The sequence below is a fragment of the Psittacula echo genome, assembly GCF_963264785.1.
Source record: "Psittacula echo genome assembly, chromosome: 3".
In the NCBI taxonomy this organism is placed as follows: Eukaryota; Metazoa; Chordata; class Aves; order Psittaciformes; family Psittacidae; genus Psittacula; species Psittacula echo.
Genome location: NC_137736.1, coordinates 18,802,276 through 18,820,302, shown reverse-complemented (window position 1 = coordinate 18,820,302; position 18,027 = coordinate 18,802,276). Strand labels below are relative to the sequence as shown.

The 18,027-nt window shown below is 42.0% G+C and overlaps 1 protein-coding gene across 7 annotated transcripts in view; it reads right to left on the bottom strand.

The window, feature by feature from the left end:
* POU2F1 (POU class 2 homeobox 1) overlaps nucleotides 1–18,027 on the bottom strand; it is a 132,442-nt gene that overhangs the window by 45,981 nt on the left and 68,434 nt on the right. For 5 of the 7 annotated variants that reach the window (XM_080614358.1, XM_080614361.1, XM_080614359.1 and 2 more), the window contains 4 exons: nucleotides 14,452–14,552; nucleotides 11,495–11,548; nucleotides 9,637–9,756; nucleotides 7,710–7,889 (listed from right to left, as the gene is read on the bottom strand). In XM_080614358.1, the coding sequence (XP_080470484.1) occupies nucleotides 7,710–7,889; nucleotides 9,637–9,756; nucleotides 11,495–11,548; nucleotides 14,452–14,552 (455 nt within the window). The remainder of the gene's footprint in view (nucleotides 1–7,709; nucleotides 7,890–9,636; nucleotides 9,757–11,494; nucleotides 11,549–14,451; nucleotides 14,553–18,027) is intronic. The other 2 variants (XM_080614363.1, XM_080614364.1) reach the window with 1 other exon arrangement.

The following is an 18,027-nucleotide window of genomic DNA, read 5'->3' as shown; positions in this document are numbered from 1 at the left end:
GATACCGCTCGCCGGAAAAGAGAGCCCGACCGAAAAGAGAACGTGCCCTTCCGAGTAGCTCCCAGTTACATCCCCCAGCATGACGTGCTGTGGTATGGAATACCTCTTTGGCTAGTTTGGGTCAGGTGTCCTGTCCCTGCTTCCTCCCGGCCCCTCCTCCTCCCTGGCAGAGCATGAGACTCACAAAGTCCTTGGTCAGTCTAAACATCAGTATTATCAGCTTTGTTCCCAGGCCAAAAGTCAAAAACACAGTGCTGCAACAGCTACTAAGAAGGAGAAAAACTGACTGCTACTGCTGAACCCAGGACAGTATCCACCCCCTATTCCATACCGTTCACGTCATGCTCAGATCTCACATTTTCCATATACCCTCACTCTCATCTTAGTGCACTGTTATCTTAGTGCACGGAACAATTCCTATAAAGCTACTGAGTCCATTCGGTTCATGATGTTGGGCTCCATCTCTTGTAACAGTCTTTCAGGGCAGGAGAAGCTGTGTGCAGTGTTGGATCGTTGCCTGCTGATGCTGATCATTCCTTTACTGTAGAACTTGTCCGGTTCTATCAAAGTTCATTCTCTGTTGGGATGATGGTCGGAGGGAAGGCAGGGCCAGTCGCTGCTGCCCTGCAGACTTCTAGTTGATGGGCTATAGCAGGCAACGGCATACAATTGAGTTCATTGTCTGTTTTCCCCTAAAATCAAATCCCCTTGAGGTACGCATCGGACTTCCCCATCTTCCCGCATTACCCACCAAGTATATCCAGGTCCCTGAGCAAAAGCAATCCCACGAGTGGGTTTGCCTTTACCTGAAGCAGGAATAACCCAGACTGTCTTCCCCAGCAAATTCTTCATGTGCACCACAGGAACTTTGTCCCCCTCGACAATATGTAAAAGTTCTGACTGGGCTGGGCCAGCCCTGTTGGCAGATCCTCTGGTGTTGACCAACCAGGTGGCCTTTGGTGTGTATCCGAATGCTTGAAAGTTCCCCCACCCATTGCTCTCAGTGTAGTTTTTAACAGCCCATTGTACCATTCGATTTTCCCAGAGGCTGATGCATGGTAGGGGATGTGATACATCCACTCAATGCCATGCTCTTTGGTGCAAGTATCTATAAGGTTGTTCCGGAAATGAGTCCCATTGTCTGATTCAGTTCTTTCTGGGGTGCCATGTTGCCACAAAATCTGGTTCTCAAGGCCCAGGATAGTGTTCCGGCCAGTGGTGTGGGGCACAGCGTATGTTTCCAGCCATCCGGTGGTTGCTTCTACCATGGTAAGCACATGGCGCTTGCCTTGGCGAGTTGGTGGGAGTGTGATATAATCAATCTGCCAGGCCTCCCCATATTTATACTTCAGCCATCGTCCTCCATACCAAAGAGGCTTTAACCGTTTGGCTTGCTTAATTGCAGCACATGTTTCACACTCATGAATAACCTGGGCAATAGTGTCCATTGTTAAGTCCACCCCTCGATCACGGGCCCATCTGTATGTTGCATCTCTGCCCTGATGGCCTGAAGTGTCATGGGCCCATCGGGCCAAAAATAATTCACCTTTATGTTGCCAATCTAAGTCCATCTGAGCCACTTCAATCTTAGCAGCTTTATCCACTTGTTGGTTGTTCTGGTGTTCCTCAGTGGCCCGACTCTTGGGTACATGGGCGTCTACATGGCGTACCTTGACCACCAGGTTCTGCACCTGGGCAGCGATATCTTGCCACAGTCCAGCAGCCCAGATGGGTTTACCTCTGCGTTGCCAGTTGCTCTGCTTCCATTGCTGCAACCACCCCCACAGGGCATTTGCCACCATCCATGAGTCAGTATAGAGATAAAGTACTGGCCACTTTTCTCGTTCAGCAATGTCCAGGGCCAGCTGGATGGCTTTCACCTCAGCAAACTGACTCGATTCACCCTCTCCTTCAGCAGTTTCTGCAACTTGTTGTCAGGGACTCCATACAGCTGCCTTCCATCTCCGATGCTTTCCCACAATACGGCAGGACCCATCAGTAAACAAGGCATACTGCTTTTCACTTTCTGACAGTTTATTATATGGTGGGGCCTCTTCAGCACACATCACCTCCTCCTCTGGTGACATTCCAAAATCTTTGCCCTCTGGCCAGTCCATGATGACTTCTAGAATGCCTGGACGACTGGGATTTCCTATTCGAGCTCGTTGTGTAATTAGTGCAGCCCATTTACACTCCATGTCGCATCGGTTGCATGATGTGTAGAGGAGACCCTGCCTTTGAACATCCAGCCCAGAACGGGCAACCGGGGTGCCAGGAGGAGCTGTGCTTCAGTGCCAATCACCTCCGAAGCAGCTCGAACCCCTTCATAGGCTGCCAGTATCTCTTTCTCAGTTGGGGTATAGCTGGCCTCAGATCCTTTGTATCCCCGACTCCAAAAGCCGAGGGGTCGACCTCGAGTCTCCCCTGGAGCTTTCTGCCAGAGGCTCCAGGTAGGACCATTCTCCCCAGCTGCGGTGTACAGTACATTTTTTACATCTGGCCCATTCCGGACTGGTCCAAGGGCTACTGCATGAACTATCTTACGTTTAATTTGCTCAAAGGCTTGTTGTTGCTCAGGGCCCCATTTAAAATCATTCTTCTTCTGGGTCACATGATAGAGAGGGCTTACAATTGAACTGTAATTTGGGATGTGCATTCTCCAGAACCCCACAGCACCCAAGAAAGCTTGTGTTTCTTTCTTATTAGTTGGTGGAGACATTGCTGTTATTTTGTTGATCACATCTGTAGGGATCTGGCGACGTCCATCTTGCCATTTTATTCCCAAAAATTGAATCTCCTGTGCAGGTCCCTTGACCTTACTCCATTTTATGGCAAAACCAGCTTTCAGCAGGATTTGGATTATTTTCCTCCCTTTCTCAAAGACTTCTTCCGCTGTATCACCCCACACAATAATGTCATCAATGCACTGCAGGTGTTCTGGAGCTTGCCCCTGTTCCAGTGCAGTCTGGATTAGTCCATGGCAAATGGTAGGGCTGTGTTTCCACCCCTGGGGCAGTCGGTTCCAAGTGTACTGGACGCCCCTCCAAGTAAAAGCAAACTGTGGCCTGCACTCTGCTGCCAAAGGAATTGAGAAGAATGCATTGGCAATATCAATCATGGCATACTACTTGGCTGCCTTTGACTCCAGTTCATACTGAAGGTCTAGCATGTCCGGTACAGCAGCACTCAACGGTGGTGTGACTTCATTCAGGCCACGATAGTCTACTGTTAGTCTCCACTCTCCATTAGACTTTCGCACTGGCCATATGGGGCTATTAAAGGGTGAGCAGGTCCTGCTGATCACTCCCTGACTCTCCAGTCTACGGATCAGTTTATGGATGGGAATCAGGGAGTCTCGGTTGGTGCGATATTGCTGCCGGTTCACTGTTGTGGTCGCAATTGGCACTTGTTGTTCTTCGACCTTCAGCAACCCCACAACAGAAGGATCCTCTGAGAGACCAGGCAAGGTGGACAGCTGCTCATTTTCCTCAGTCTCCAAAGCAGCAATACCAAAAGCCCATCGGTACCCTTTTGGGTCTTTGAAGTACCCTCTCCTGAGGTAATCTATGCTGAGGATGCATGGAGCCTCTGGACCAGTCACAATGGGGTGCTTTTGCCATTTCCTCCCAGTCAGGCTGACTTCAGCCTCCAGTACAGTCAACTCTTGGGATCCTCCTGTCACTCCAGAGATATAGATGGGTTCCACTCCTTGACAGCTTGACGGCATCAGGGTACACTGTGCACCGGTATCTATGAGAGCTTTATACTTCTGTGGGACTGATGTGCCAGGCCATCTGACCCACACAGTCCAGTAAATCCGATTGTCCCCTACCTCCACCTGGCTGGAGGCAGGGTCCCTCTAACAGTCATCATCAACGTTGGACACCTAAGTCATATTGAAAGGGATTATTCTTCATTATCACAGGAGCTGGAGTAAAATCAGCTCTTCCGCTCCATCTGGGAACCTGCTCACCAGAGACTGAAGCCGCAGCTCTCATGGGATGATTAGTCTTGACCCTTGTTCCTATTTTCAATTCATGCACCCGTTCCTCCAAAGCTGAAGTAGGTTTTCCATCCCACTTCGTCATGTCTTCTCCATGATCCCGCAGGTAAAACCACAGGGTGGCCCGTGGTGTTTGCCTTCTATATCTTCTGTCTCGAACAATAGGACATCTTTTGTTAACAGCTGAGACGTGTGTTGGTACACGTGAGGAGCTGGATAAATCAGATAGATCGTCCCTCAATTGTTTGACATCCTGGGACAGTTTTTTCCACAGCTGAGATGATGGAAGGGGTGAGATTGTCTTCGAACTCTCGGAGTTTATGAATCATTTCATCCACTGTTGGTGTTACTACGTCACCCCAGGTTACTGTTGCCAATGAATGGGCATATGATGACGGTGCATTCCGTGTAAGTTTTCGCCACATGGGTCGTGTATATTCGACTTCATCTGGGTCTATGGGTATATCTCCGTTATTCGGTTTGATGTGACAGATCATCTCTATGATGGCTGATTCCCTCAGAGACTGGATGCCTTTGTCTAAAGTAGTCCACTTGGCCGAACGACTCGTAACATCATCCTTGTATGGAAACCTTTCTTTCACAGCTGCCAAGAGCCGCCTCCAAAGACTGAGGGACTTTTTCTCTCTTGCAATTGCTTTGTCAATTCCCCCTTCTCTAGCAAGTGATCCCAGCTGCTTGGCTTCCGTACCTCCTAGTTCGTGACCATCGGCCCCACTGTCCCAGCATCGGAGCAACCAGGTGATGTGCTCCCCTGGTTGACGGGTAAAATCTTTTTGCATATTCCGTAGCTCGGTTGAGGTCTGAGGTCGAGAAGTCACCTCTTCTTCTTCTTCGTCATGTGATGATGACTCCTGATCAGATGGTGGCCCGGGTGGTGAATACATTGTTTCTTCATCTTGCTTCACCCTTCTTGCCTCTTTTTTGCTTTTTCTCTTGCGTACAGGGGCAATCGATATTGGTACGAATTGGTCCTCTGGTTTAGCTGCAGTCATCACTGTGGTTTGAGTAGCAACAGTACTTGTCTCTGGGGGTGGTGTAGCTGCTGCGATTGGAGCTGGGGTAGCTTCACTGTCTGTTGCAGTCGAAGTTTGAGTAGTGGCTGTACTTGTCGCTGGGGTAGCTGCACTGTCTGTTGCAGTCGAAGCTTGGGTAGTGGCTGTACTTGTCGCTGGGGGTGGTGTAGCTGCTGTGCTCGGAGCTGGAGTAGCTGTGCTGTCTGTTGCTTCGCCCTCAGATCCAGGGACATTTTTTCCCTTTTGAAGGTGCTGGATAGTGTTGAACAAGGCCCGGTAAGCATAGGCCAAGCCCCAGCACGTTGACATTATTTGTCCCTCTCTGGTATGACCAGGATGACAACACACCTCATTTAAGTGTTTTACTAATTCTTCTGGATTTTGCACTTGTTCGGTGGTGAAATTCCAAAACACTGGAGGGGCCCACTGACCTAGATACTTGCCCATACTATCCCACACACCCTGCCACTCATGGCTGTCCAACCTCGGGGAAGATCTCTCGGTCCCCCTATTTTGTCGTCTAACCCCAGACAAGACCCAAACCTGACTCTGCTTAACTCTTAAGATCAGACGTAATGGTTGTGGGACAAAACACACTCTGTATGCGTGCCAACATGGTGACCCCCATCACAATCAGCAAACAGGTCTCAACAATATTAAAAGGCCACTCAAAAATTTCAAAACTCTCAAACGATGCTGTAAACGGTCTGGGAGGGGCACTGGGAGGGTAAAAGAATGTCTCTTTCAAAGGTTGACCACCCAGGAAGGAGAAAAAAGATGTATAGTTGCTAAGCATTTGTATTATATACCTCCCAAAGTATAAAGGTGGTGACCACACTGGGAACAGAAGCCAGATCAGTTTCATGACCAATTTTTCTATTGTATTACAAGTCATTACCATAAAATACAATGAGACAATAACCTTAGCCCAAGCCCCACACTTGAAAAACACTAACACAGCAAATACCAGCTCTAAGTAACCTACGGCATATTGAGACTGTGAGATCAAAAACAACAACTTTGAGAGCCAATAAATCAGCATTGTGACGAGTGACTATTAATCCAAAACACTGAATGCTTATCACAAATATGATTAGACACGCTCCGGTCAGATCTGTCGTTATCTCAACCCTTCGTGCCCCATGTTGGGCACCAAAAAAGAACTGTCGTGGTTTAAGCCCTGGCTGTAAATTAGAACCACGCAGTCTACTTCCCCCCCCCCCACTCCCCAGAGGGATGGGGAGGAGAATCGAAAGAATGTAACTCCCACGGGTTGAGATAAAAACAGTCCAGTAACTAAGGTATAACACAAATCACTACTGCTGCCACCAACAACAACAATGATAAGAGAAATAACAAGGGAAGAGAACACGATACCGCTCGCCGGAAAAGAGAGCCCGACCGAAAAGAGAACGTGCCCTTCCGGGTAACTCCCAGTTACATCCCCCGGCATGACGTGCTGTGGTATGGAATACCTCTTTGGCTAGTTTGGGTCAGGTGTCCTGTCCCTGCTTCCTCCCGGCCCCTCCTCCTCCCTGGCAGAGCATGAGACTCACAAAGTCCTTGGTCAGTCTAAACATCAGTGTTATCAGCTTTGTTCCCAGGCCAAAAGTCAAAAACACAGTGCTGCAACAGCTACTAAGAAGGAGAAAAACTGACTGCTACTGCTGAACCCAGGACACAGCATTTCCATTCTTTTACTCAACCAGCCCCTCATCTTCACTTCTTGGACACTTCATCCCAGGTAAATGCATGCGAAAACAGTCAGAATAGAAAGCACGAGTCTTAAAGAACCTGGTCACTGTAAAAAGTAGCAACTTTGGAGATTACATACCCAACATAATTTGCACAGCTACACTAATCAAACTGAAATATTACATACTAAGAACCTTAATCTATGGGAAGATGGACCTCAGCAACACAAGTACTAGTAGTACTCAAGATGCCTATGCGGTATATTTGGTTACCCTTGTCCAGAAGCGTAGAAGATTCACCATAACATTTGCTAAGTATAGAGTCAGTGGCACTGCATTCTCCACACTGAACTAAGCCAACCCTGGAAGACCCAGGATCTTTGCTGCTCCTAGTAAGCAGAACTTCCTTCACAAGTAGAATTAAGAATTAACAGGTCTTTTAGCACCAGACCATAAAACTGGACAGATTCTGACACTAGACTCATTATACACAAGAGTGCCCATTCTTTGTCACTGAACTCTGAGCAATAAGCACCAAGCCAAATACCACACAACCATGTCAAGTCAAACCATCAGCTCTACCATTTTGCTATTTGGATCTAACAAGCATTCTTTCTGATACATGTGTGCCCCTTCCCATCCACACAGGTTTAGACAAGTGTCATTTCTATGGGCATCTTTCTATACCCCTTTTTTTCCTTTCTCAAGCTAACTACAAGAAAGAGGAAACTTCAAAAAATGCAGCACCTGGTTAGATTCTGGAACAGACTGAGAAGCCCAGTGGAACTGATAAGCAACTGGTTATGCATTCTTTGCTAAAACTATCAACTTCAATCTCATCAGCTAAGGATGCACGAGAAAAGACTAATAGTACTCAAAGACTCTAAAACCTTACTGAATATGAAAGAAAAATTGCATTTGAATGATGCAATTAGTCAAACCTCTTTATTTTCCACCCTCTCAAGCCTCAAGGCTCACCTGTGCAATCTGTATTGGCTGAGATAGAGGGATCTGCGTCATCGGCGTTGCAGCAGAGGCCGAGATGGTAGCACCAGCAGCACTGTGCTGCTGACTGGCTGAATGCTGCACTGCAGCCGCCAGCAACTGTGCCTGCGCCTGTTGTAGCAGTAACTGTTGCTGGGCTGGCGTCAACGTGAGCTATAAATAATTAGAAAACACAGCCATTAATAATGGAAAGAGCCACTTCAGCTACACAGTCATTAGCTAGCTCATTACTAGTTGTATTAACCAGACATGCCTAGAACTGTTACTACAGTTCAGCCATTAACTAGCCAATGACTCTGGCCTTCAGTAAGGACAGCTGGCTACTCAACAAGATGTAGGAACCAACCCACCACACACCTGCCATAAACCAAACTGCATCAACGCAAGTATTTGCACTTACTGGAACCTACAGAACCTAACTTTACTCCTAACTTTTCTTCACAACTCTACCAGGAGGTTCAGGAAAAGGGCGATTAATAGCTAGCAAAAGAAAAGAATCAGTATTGCCAAGATTTGAAAGGAAATTTACACCCAGCAGAACAGCAAGTAATTTGCCAGATGAATGAGAAGCAGGAATGCTGGCTATGGCTACTGAACAAACTGATAACACCCCAGCTGCTTCACATTAGCACGAATCTCTGCCATATTTCATCATTTCCATTATGCCATAAGATATAAGAACATGAGCTCCATTTGTTTCTCTCCAAGTCTCCCCATCTGCCTTTTTTTTTTTTTTTTTTTAGTAGAACAGAGTTGGCAAGTTTACATCCCTTCCTTTTCCCAAATACGCATTATCTCTGTGAAACAGGTGGCAGCACTCTCTCCTTTACATGTAAATGAATCTTGATGCCCATATTTACTACAATCCACATCTGCATAGGCCTGGAGTTTAGAATGTTTCACCATTACAGACAATCATAAATTAAAACAAACCCTTTTTTTTTTGAGAATGAGAATAATAATAAAATATGCTGAGTTTTAAGCACAGTCTCACTCGTATATTAAAACAATCTCACTTTTAAAACTTTCAAATGTAATTAACCAAAAACTAAATAGGATGTTTACTTACACACTAGCATATCAGAAGATCTAACAACTGAACATGAAATTAAGATACTGTTCTATTCAAGAGTAGAGATAATCTAACCTAGTACTTCAAATCATAAATACATTGTTGAAGCAACTGCCCTACACTCCTTGTTAACATGCAAACTCTTAACACTGTAAAGCTGATTACACGGAAGCAAACTCTTTAACCAAACCAGTCCATTCACAGAACCTGATTTTTTTTTTTAAATGACTGAAAGCATTTACCACAATTCAGAAACACCAGTAATCCTAAACCAACAGTTATTTCTTAATTACTTCCAAAGCTGTGCAATTAAAAGAATCAAGATTGGTAAGTTAAACTAGGAGGGTTGAGTGGGCTTAAGGCAAGCACTAATATAGTTACTTAAGAAGAAATATGTTTGAGAAAAGGAAGAATTAGTGTCAGCTATTCCCGTAATTTTTGTTCTTTACCTGGCTAACTGATAAGATTTAGTCTCATGTTTCCATGCCTCATTGTAATCTTGGGGCAAAAAAAAAGAAAATCCTCTTTATGACATCCATTACTTTCTCATTTGTACACACACAAGGTTTTAATTTCACTGTAGAATTAGGATGGATATTTAGAACAGAGAGATCTTTTTCTTAAAGCAAATATTTTGCAACTAAACTCAAAGATTAAATTCTGCTTTTTTAATAGGAGATATTTTCTGTCCCCTCTTTCACTTGAGTTTCTTCCTATGCTAAAGGAAATGACAATTACTCTCACTAATAGTTCTATGGGGCCTGCCACACATAGTACCATCATCTACTGGACAGGAGGCTTACTACGGTATATTTGGGGAAATCTTACCCCAGTGATCTGTCCTCCGGCCAGCATGAGCTGGGTCTGGGGTATGGCCGCCTGTACTGAAGGCTGCTGGGAAGGCTGGCATGGTTGCTGAGAGTCCCCAGATTCTTCATTAGATTTAGACTAGTCCAAAAAAACAAAAACAAAACAAAACAAAACAAAACAAAAAAAAAAAAAAAAACACACACACAAAAAAAAAAAAAAAACAACAACACACACAGCTCTTTATAGTGTAAAACAGATGTTAATGTATAACACTGCTGTCTCTCAACACTGCACAATAAAAATGTTTCATCTGCATACAAAAAGCCCTTGGGTTTATTTTAAGAGTGTGTTTAAGCAATGGATCTATGCGACCATCATCTCAGCTGCAATTGCTCTAACATGTCTGTAGGTAATGCAGTTTAAACAAAACAAAAAGACTTTCAGGTCTTTTGTAACTCTTTTGACATAATTTTCAGGTCTTTTCATTTTATGCAATGCAGTTGAAGTTGACACAACCTTTCACCATAAAGAAAGAAAAGGTCGTTAAAATTACTCATTGCCTAAAATCCTGAACAACGGAATGAAGGAGATTGTGCTTCCATTTTCTGTATCTGCATCCTACACCCCTAAGTCATCATTCTGTTGGCTTATAGGGAACTGGTTTGAGAAATCTTCACAGGTTTATCTACCTACAGCAAGATACGTAATAAATACAGTGCTTTTAAATAATCAAAGTTTAGCATTTATTTAATTGGATACTACTTCATTTTTAACATATTTGTGGGCTTAGGGGTTTTTTTGTGGTTTTCAGTTTGGGGGAGGTATTTGTTTAGGTTTTTTTTAACAGAAGAAATTGTAAAGACGTGAGGGAGGAAATGCAAGTGCATGATGAGGGGGAGAGTTTTATGATAATTAAAACTGGTTATGCAGAACATTAAAATTCTGCATAGATTTGCATATTTTCCACCACCTGTTTTGGGGACTGCAGAGCAGGCTAATTAACATAAAGGCTCTGATTAATTCTGCCAGTCATTGAGCAATAATTACAGCCCAGGACTGTAAACACTGCACTGGAGATACAGCCTGTTTGCCAACATCTCTCTCAGGAATGGAAGTTTACCATGGCAACCAAGGCAATTTTCTGCCTCCTTCCTCTTGAAAAGGAAGGTCACTATACCTCCTCTTCTTTCCAAATTGTTATTATGTATAAGTGGGTCCACATTCTATTGCATTCCGTGTAATGCACTACCTACATTCTTTAATAACAAGCACTACTGAAACCAGTTTTCAATAAGACTGCATCCATCCCTTGTCCCTTAAAATACTACTGAGGAAGTGGCACATTAACTGATACACTGAAGTGTCCAGCACCTGAGCATAAAAGTTTGAAAGCTTTGATGTCTCATGTATGTTATTAAACAACAATTACTCTGACTTACTTTAAAATCACTATGTGTTACTTACACAAGCTATCTACACTAGCCACATTACATACTTAACGTTACATTATATTCCTATATTCAGCTACCAGAAGCAAGGACAAATTGCAAAGTAATACTCGCTATTTTTAAAATACATGAATAAATGGAAGAACATGAAATATTCCTGGAGGTTTACAGTTCTCATGATACAATACCTGTCTGAAATTCAGTATAAAGTTACAATCATTGCATGGTTTAACCCCAGTTTCTGAATGCTTACAATTCTGAGTCTGATTTACAGTTGTAAAACTATTATTCCTTCATATCTACACTTGCAAGACCAGTCAGAATGAAAAAACAAAGTAGCATATCATAGGTTAAAAACCATCTCTAATGGGACCACAATGCTTTCTGGAATGAGAGAACGATGAGCAACGGAAGGTAATTGTCTTTACCTGTACATTTAAGGACTGAGCAGCAGCCTGTAAACTTGTTCCAGCGAGCTGGACCTACAACACAGTGCAAAAAGGGAAATGAAATTACATAGAATGCACAAAAAACTTAACAACATAAAAAGAACCATCTCAACAAAGACTCCCCCAAGAACAATGCATGCCCCTCTAACACCTGAATTAGTGAAAGGGTTGTGCTCCAGGCTGAAAGAAAATCAGTAACACTCCCGCAGTGTTCTTTGTCTACCTCTTGTTGAACATATTCCTGCCTAGAGATCGAGATAATATAATGAAATTGAGTTGAAACAGCATTTTGAGGTGGCCAGGCTAACTATTCCTATTTAAAAAAATAAAACTGAGGCTTCAGGGGAGGCCAGTAAGCTCTGCTCATCATCATCCTTCTCGTGTTTCAGAATGGGTATTACCCCAGACATGAACACTGCATTTACCCACTTGCTTACACGATAGAGGAGCAATCACCTGCATAGCACAAACCCCACAGCATAAACACTCTTCCTCAAATCAACCTATTCAAGTATGCACAGCCCTCTGCCACTGAAAAGAAGATCTTAGACAGTGGAGACACTTTACAAAAGCTGTATTGATTCAGGTATACTCAAAACTTGAATTCAATGTTCGTGATTAACAGGTCCAAAGGTGGTCTTTGTGCGATAACAGTCAAGAAAAACTGATGCTTCAGAAAGTGAGATTTTTGAAGTGTTATTTTATCTTTAATAAGGATCTTCTCTGTACAACAAATGCTAAATTTTCATTTACTGACAACCTTTTCAGTTGGTCACACCCTGTTTCTACCACCACTCCTACTAATATAAAGAAGGAATACTATGTCATTAATTACCAACACTTTCAAAGGTCAGAATTACAGCCTGTAGTGAATTCTATCTCTGGTCATGTTTGAAAACCACTGCTCATTTGAAAACCAGGGAACACATAAGGATACAATAAAGCAAAGCAAAATGTAGCACTCTTGCCTCTGTAAAAAGATGTCCCCATATAATATACATCACAAAAGAGAGCCCACACATCTGCAAGCACAGGAAGAAGAGTTTTAATTTGAATTGCAGTACACAAGATTAATAACTTGAACAAGCAATCCTTGAGAGTCACCTTGGAAATATTTCCTACCACTCTAGACAAAGGTGCTAAACTTACTAAGCATATTCTACATCTAAGCAAGCACTCCCAGAAAACCTCCTCCTCATGACAAGCAAAATATACTTTGACAAAGCTGATGCAATCTCAACTTTGAACGTGAATTAACAGTAGAGAATAATCTAAGCTATAGTAGCCTGCCCTCCAAAAATATACTCAGAAATAGTATTTTTAAATAAATAAATAATGTAAAATAGACCACACAAAACTATACAAATGTATCTCACTCAAGTACAGCCAGCATATTCCTGAAAATCTTTGAATGCCATCTGGACACAGCTTCCACGACACAAAAAACCTCATTTCTAATTAAAACTTACACTGTTCCTGAATGTTGCCTACAACCTAATGTTTTGTATCAGTCTGGAGGAAAGCACTGTGTCTAAATAACAGTGAAAAATAAAGCTGAATAACACCCCACTAACAGCCACCACATTAGAAGTGGACAGTTTGACAATAGATTCCCACACACCTGCAGGTACATAAAAGAATAGCTGAGATTTTCCTTTGAACTAGAGTTTCAAGAAATGAATCACGCTTTATCAAACATAAAGTTATAAAGGCCCTGACAACTGTTTAAATAAATACATTTCCAAAACAAAATATAGCATTGTGCTAAATACAATTACTGTCCCGGATCAGTCTGTATAACAAAACGAAGACTAAAACAAACACAAATTCAGCAGAACAGCTGTATCTGTCTCTGTATTAAACACATACTGATAACCCATGAAAACTAGTCAGCCTCTCTCTACATAAAGGCAGCCTACAACAGCCTATTGGTTCAGCAAATTCAAACACAGTCACTCCCTAGGTCCTATATAACTCAGTCTACTAAGAAAATTGTCATTATGTGATGTGTGGAATCTTCTACACAATAAAATGGCAGTTCAGAGCTCTTAAAAGAGGGCATAAAAGCTTCAGCATGACAATTATACCACAATAACTATGCAACCTCAGACCTCAAACATTCAAGGCCAGTCACTAGGTACAGTATTTTAAAGTTTAATCTTGGTGCTGAGGAAGGGAAAGAAATTAGGACATTTGTTTTTGTACATCAAGTATGAACAGATTAAAAAAAAAATACTAAAAATTCCCCTTATACTTCTCTCCACCTAGGGATGCCCTATTTTCCTTCAGCCTACATCTGAAGTTCAGCTTTGATTCCCTAAACACAGCATCAGCAGAACAGAGACACAGTAGTAGAAGCCCGAATATCATCTGACAAACAGGTCCTTGAAGTAACTAAAAAAAAAAAAATTAAATTAAAACTCACAAACAATATATGCTTAGTAAGTAGCATCACATTATATTTTGAGTTAACGTGCAAGAGCTTGAAAGATTAAATTATTCAACACCACTTCTGGTTTCATCAGGCAGGGACAGCTTCAGAACTTTGGCAGCTGCTGGGCCAATACAATCCTTTACCAAAATGATTGCATTTTACCTTGCCTTTCAATTTGTTGCCTTTCGATATCTCCATTAAAATTTAGGGAGAGTAGGAGGGAAATAAAAATGCTTTAGGCATTTTCAAGTCCCCAAAAAGGGGCTCTCTAGTTAACCCAAACAGGCCTCACCCTATTTTGACATAGTCTGCAGCCTAATGCACTGAAGTGAGTGCCACAGTAAGAACACTTTCCCACCCAAGCTATTTAAGTATGTGGTATACCCATATGTTCCTTTGCATGTTTCTATCATTCACAGAAAGAGAGAACCCAGAACATATAGGAGCAGCTGTGTTCATACCTGTCTGAGTCTACCTTATTTTGAAATGGGTCTTCTCTCACCTGATGAAGGTGCCCAAGGAAGGCCTGGGCCTGGGCTGTAGAGATAGCTCCTCCGACAGGCACAGGCTGCTTTTGAAAGTCCAGGCCATTTGTTTGCGTGCCTGGAGAAAGACAGATAAGAACTATTAGTTATTACTTTTATGGAATAAGAATTCCTAAGTCTTCTGCTATTCTCTCAATACTATGCAGCAGAGAAGTACTCTGAGAGTAACAATTCAAGATTTTTACTGACAAGAGAATGGGGCTGAGGAAGCAGTGTTACTTCCAGGCTTCAATAATATAGGAGGTGTCAGCTGAATTAAATCAATGTCGTATTTTCTTTAGCTTCTATCACCTATGTACACCATTACCCCATCATTCTCTGCCATGGTTTGAGAACCAAACGAATGCATGCTGCTAAGGTTAAACTGCATTTACATTCTCCACGTCCCCTCTATCTAGCAGCTGAAGACTATTATCAAGTTCAGAAAGCGGCAAGAACAAGGTTCATATGAAAATCACTTTTCATTAAACACAGCTAAAATAATACTTGCTGAAAACAGAAGTACCATGTACCCACAGCAGTTATAGGCCACAGTTTTGCTCTTGATAAAAAAATAACTCCACATTTCCATGATGTGCAGAGCTCTCATAACAAAACTGCTTGGGCTTGCTTTTGCTCACACCATTTTTCCTATAACTAAAACCTGGTTATTTTCCTATATTTTTGTTGGTCTTCTTCCTAAGCAGCTCGGAAAACATGAAAACCCCCAAACTATCATCAAATAATCTGGTTGTGAGAAGAACTGGAGGGGAGGAGGGATATAGGACAGAGACAGACTGGGACATTTTTTCCACAACTAACACAGATTTCTCTTCTGCCAAGAGGGATTATAACTACAAACTTTTGAGAATCATTCCATGGGGAGGTGATAAAATCAAAGTTAGGGGTTTATCAACAACTGGTTTTGTATGGTGTGCATTACTACTTACAGCAGCTAAAAAGAAGGCAGACTCAGTACACCAGGCTGTGTCGAATTTCTAGAGCAGATGATGCAATCTTAAAAATTGTGTGACCGAAATGAAGTAAAACCAGCTTTAGACTTGAGTGTTTACTCTTGATGACAATCAGATTTTGGTCAGTGCCTATGAATAGGTGTTCAACTGACTCCTATGTCATCATCTACCATTTTTTGCCATAAAAATTAGCTTTATCTACTAAGCAAGAGAGTTGTTAAACAGTTGTTAAACAACAGGGGTTTGCTACTCCTTAGAAACATCTGCAAAAGCAAGCAGGCCTAAAATCTGATCAGTGAAATATACTATCCAGTATTTTACATTTCTGTTTTGACCTACAGCCAGCTTACACAGATAAGATTTCCAAAGACAGAGTCACTGTTTAATTAAGGAATGACACAAGCTTTCTAGCACCCGTGTAAGGCAAACCTAAGGTGACCCTTTGGTGAAGGTGCTGTGGGAGAAAAGTTGGTCTATTCTCAAGTTTTTAATTCTGTGTTTTGGGCCAGGGCTTACAGACTTAAGAGACGCATGTGCAGGCAAAGATCCACAGACATGTTAAAAATACTTAAAAAAATTTTAAACTACATTACATTATTTTGCTTAATGAGTCAAAAATTCCAATTCAAAGTGAACACGACAATCACAGGCCTGAACTGATCTTGAACAAATGTGACTTGGTAGCATTTCTCAAAAAAAAAAAAAAAAAAAAAAAAAAAAAAAAAAAAAAGAAGGTCTGCTGGAAAGAGCTGTAACAATATTTTTATAACAGCAAGTAGTGATAGGATGAGGGCTTAAAACCAGATAATAGTAGATTTAGATTAGATATTGAGAAATTCTTAACTGTGAGAGTGGTGAGGTGCTGGCACAGGGTGACCAGAGGAGCTACGGCTGCCCCATCCCTGGCAGTGTTCAAGGCTTGGTTGGACGGGCCTTGGAGCAACCTGCTCTAGTGGAAGGTGTCCCTGGCCTGTGGCAGGAAGGTTGGAAATGGATTCCTTCCAACCCATTCTATGATAATCTCATCTATTTTCCTTTTTTCCAGTAAATTGCAGAATTAGCTCAATGCAGAAGGTCAAAGGGAGTGGGAAAATGCTTGGGTAAATATATATAAATAATTCCTGACAAACAGTTACTATAATTCAAAGGAAACAATCTACCACCTCCTCATTTAAGCAGATGCTTTGAATGAATTTTCAACTATTGACAGGGACCTCCAAGTAGGGAAAAAAAAAAATACAGATAAGAAAACTTACTGTAAGTTTGAATTTCAATTGGAAACTTGCAGAGCTCAAAAATATTATCCATATCTGAGAAAACTAGCTGGAAGCCTCACCTTAAATAAATAGGTGAAGCTACTCTAGTGAACTGTCTTTTAAGAAGAGCCTTAAATCAGGATACTGTAATTAAAAGAGCAGTGCTACGCATGTGTGCAGAAATAATCCACAGAAATAAGCACTTCTGCTGACTCTTAATATGGAAATTTAAACAAGCCTCCTAAGGGTTAATACCTTTGAGCAAAGCAACTTCCAAGACTGAATTTAAAATCTCTATAGGTCCCAAGAACCAGTTTAGAGAGTTCCTGAGAGAAAACAATATTTTCTTTAAATTCAACCTTGAAGGACTCCAACCCCTCTCCCCATGTCTCCTAAAACCACTTGAGCATGGTTAAATTCTGTCATAAATTCAGCCATCTGGTTAGCTACTTCATGGAGTTGGTTTGGATGAAAACCAATATTAAGTTTAATTAATTTTCAGCCAAATCAAATCTTTGAACCATTCTCATTCAGCATCATTCCAGGAAATGAAACAGAATACTAAGTAAGTACCGGGACACTCTGAATATGGATTAGTTTATGGTGGCTTAGAATTGTACCTGCAGAGGATAAAGGCATGACAAAGTAAAAATTGCACCTACAGTCAATACTCTCAAATCATAATTATCAGACTTCAGTCAGAGTTTACAAATCATGTAAGAAGAGGAGTGAGGAACTACAGGTCTGGGGAGACGTGGAGTAAAGTGCAAGAAAGGACTCAGGAAGGGAAGGCGAACAAGGAGAAGGAAGATTTCAAAACTATCTTGAGTGAATATCTGCACAGTGCTCTAGGAGGCATCTTCCAGCACAGCAGTAAATTTCTCTCTCCCTACATGGATTGAGAGAAAAGTTGCTGATTCCTTGTCCATATTACTAATAAGTTTAGCATTAATTTTTGCTCCAAATTTTAGCAGTTAAAGAATATTTCATGGTTCCTCTCCAATGCTGCTACAGACTTTCTTCATGCGGAAACTGGAAAATCAATCTCTGGAAATGGAGCAATGCAAACAAGAATCCTTCCAAATGCTACACTTATACTATTATTTTACTGCTATGTCAATGCATGTCATAATACTCCAGTTACCACAGACGTTATAACCTTGGCTTTCAAAGTACTGCATTCATACAGCTTTTAAATAAAGAATATGCATTGCACAAAGAAACAAACAAGGCTGAGTTGTTTTGGAAAATTTTATGCTGCAACCTATAAAAAGAAAACCAAAACAGCTATCTGTTTGCTGTAAGCCACACTATGTACTTCTCT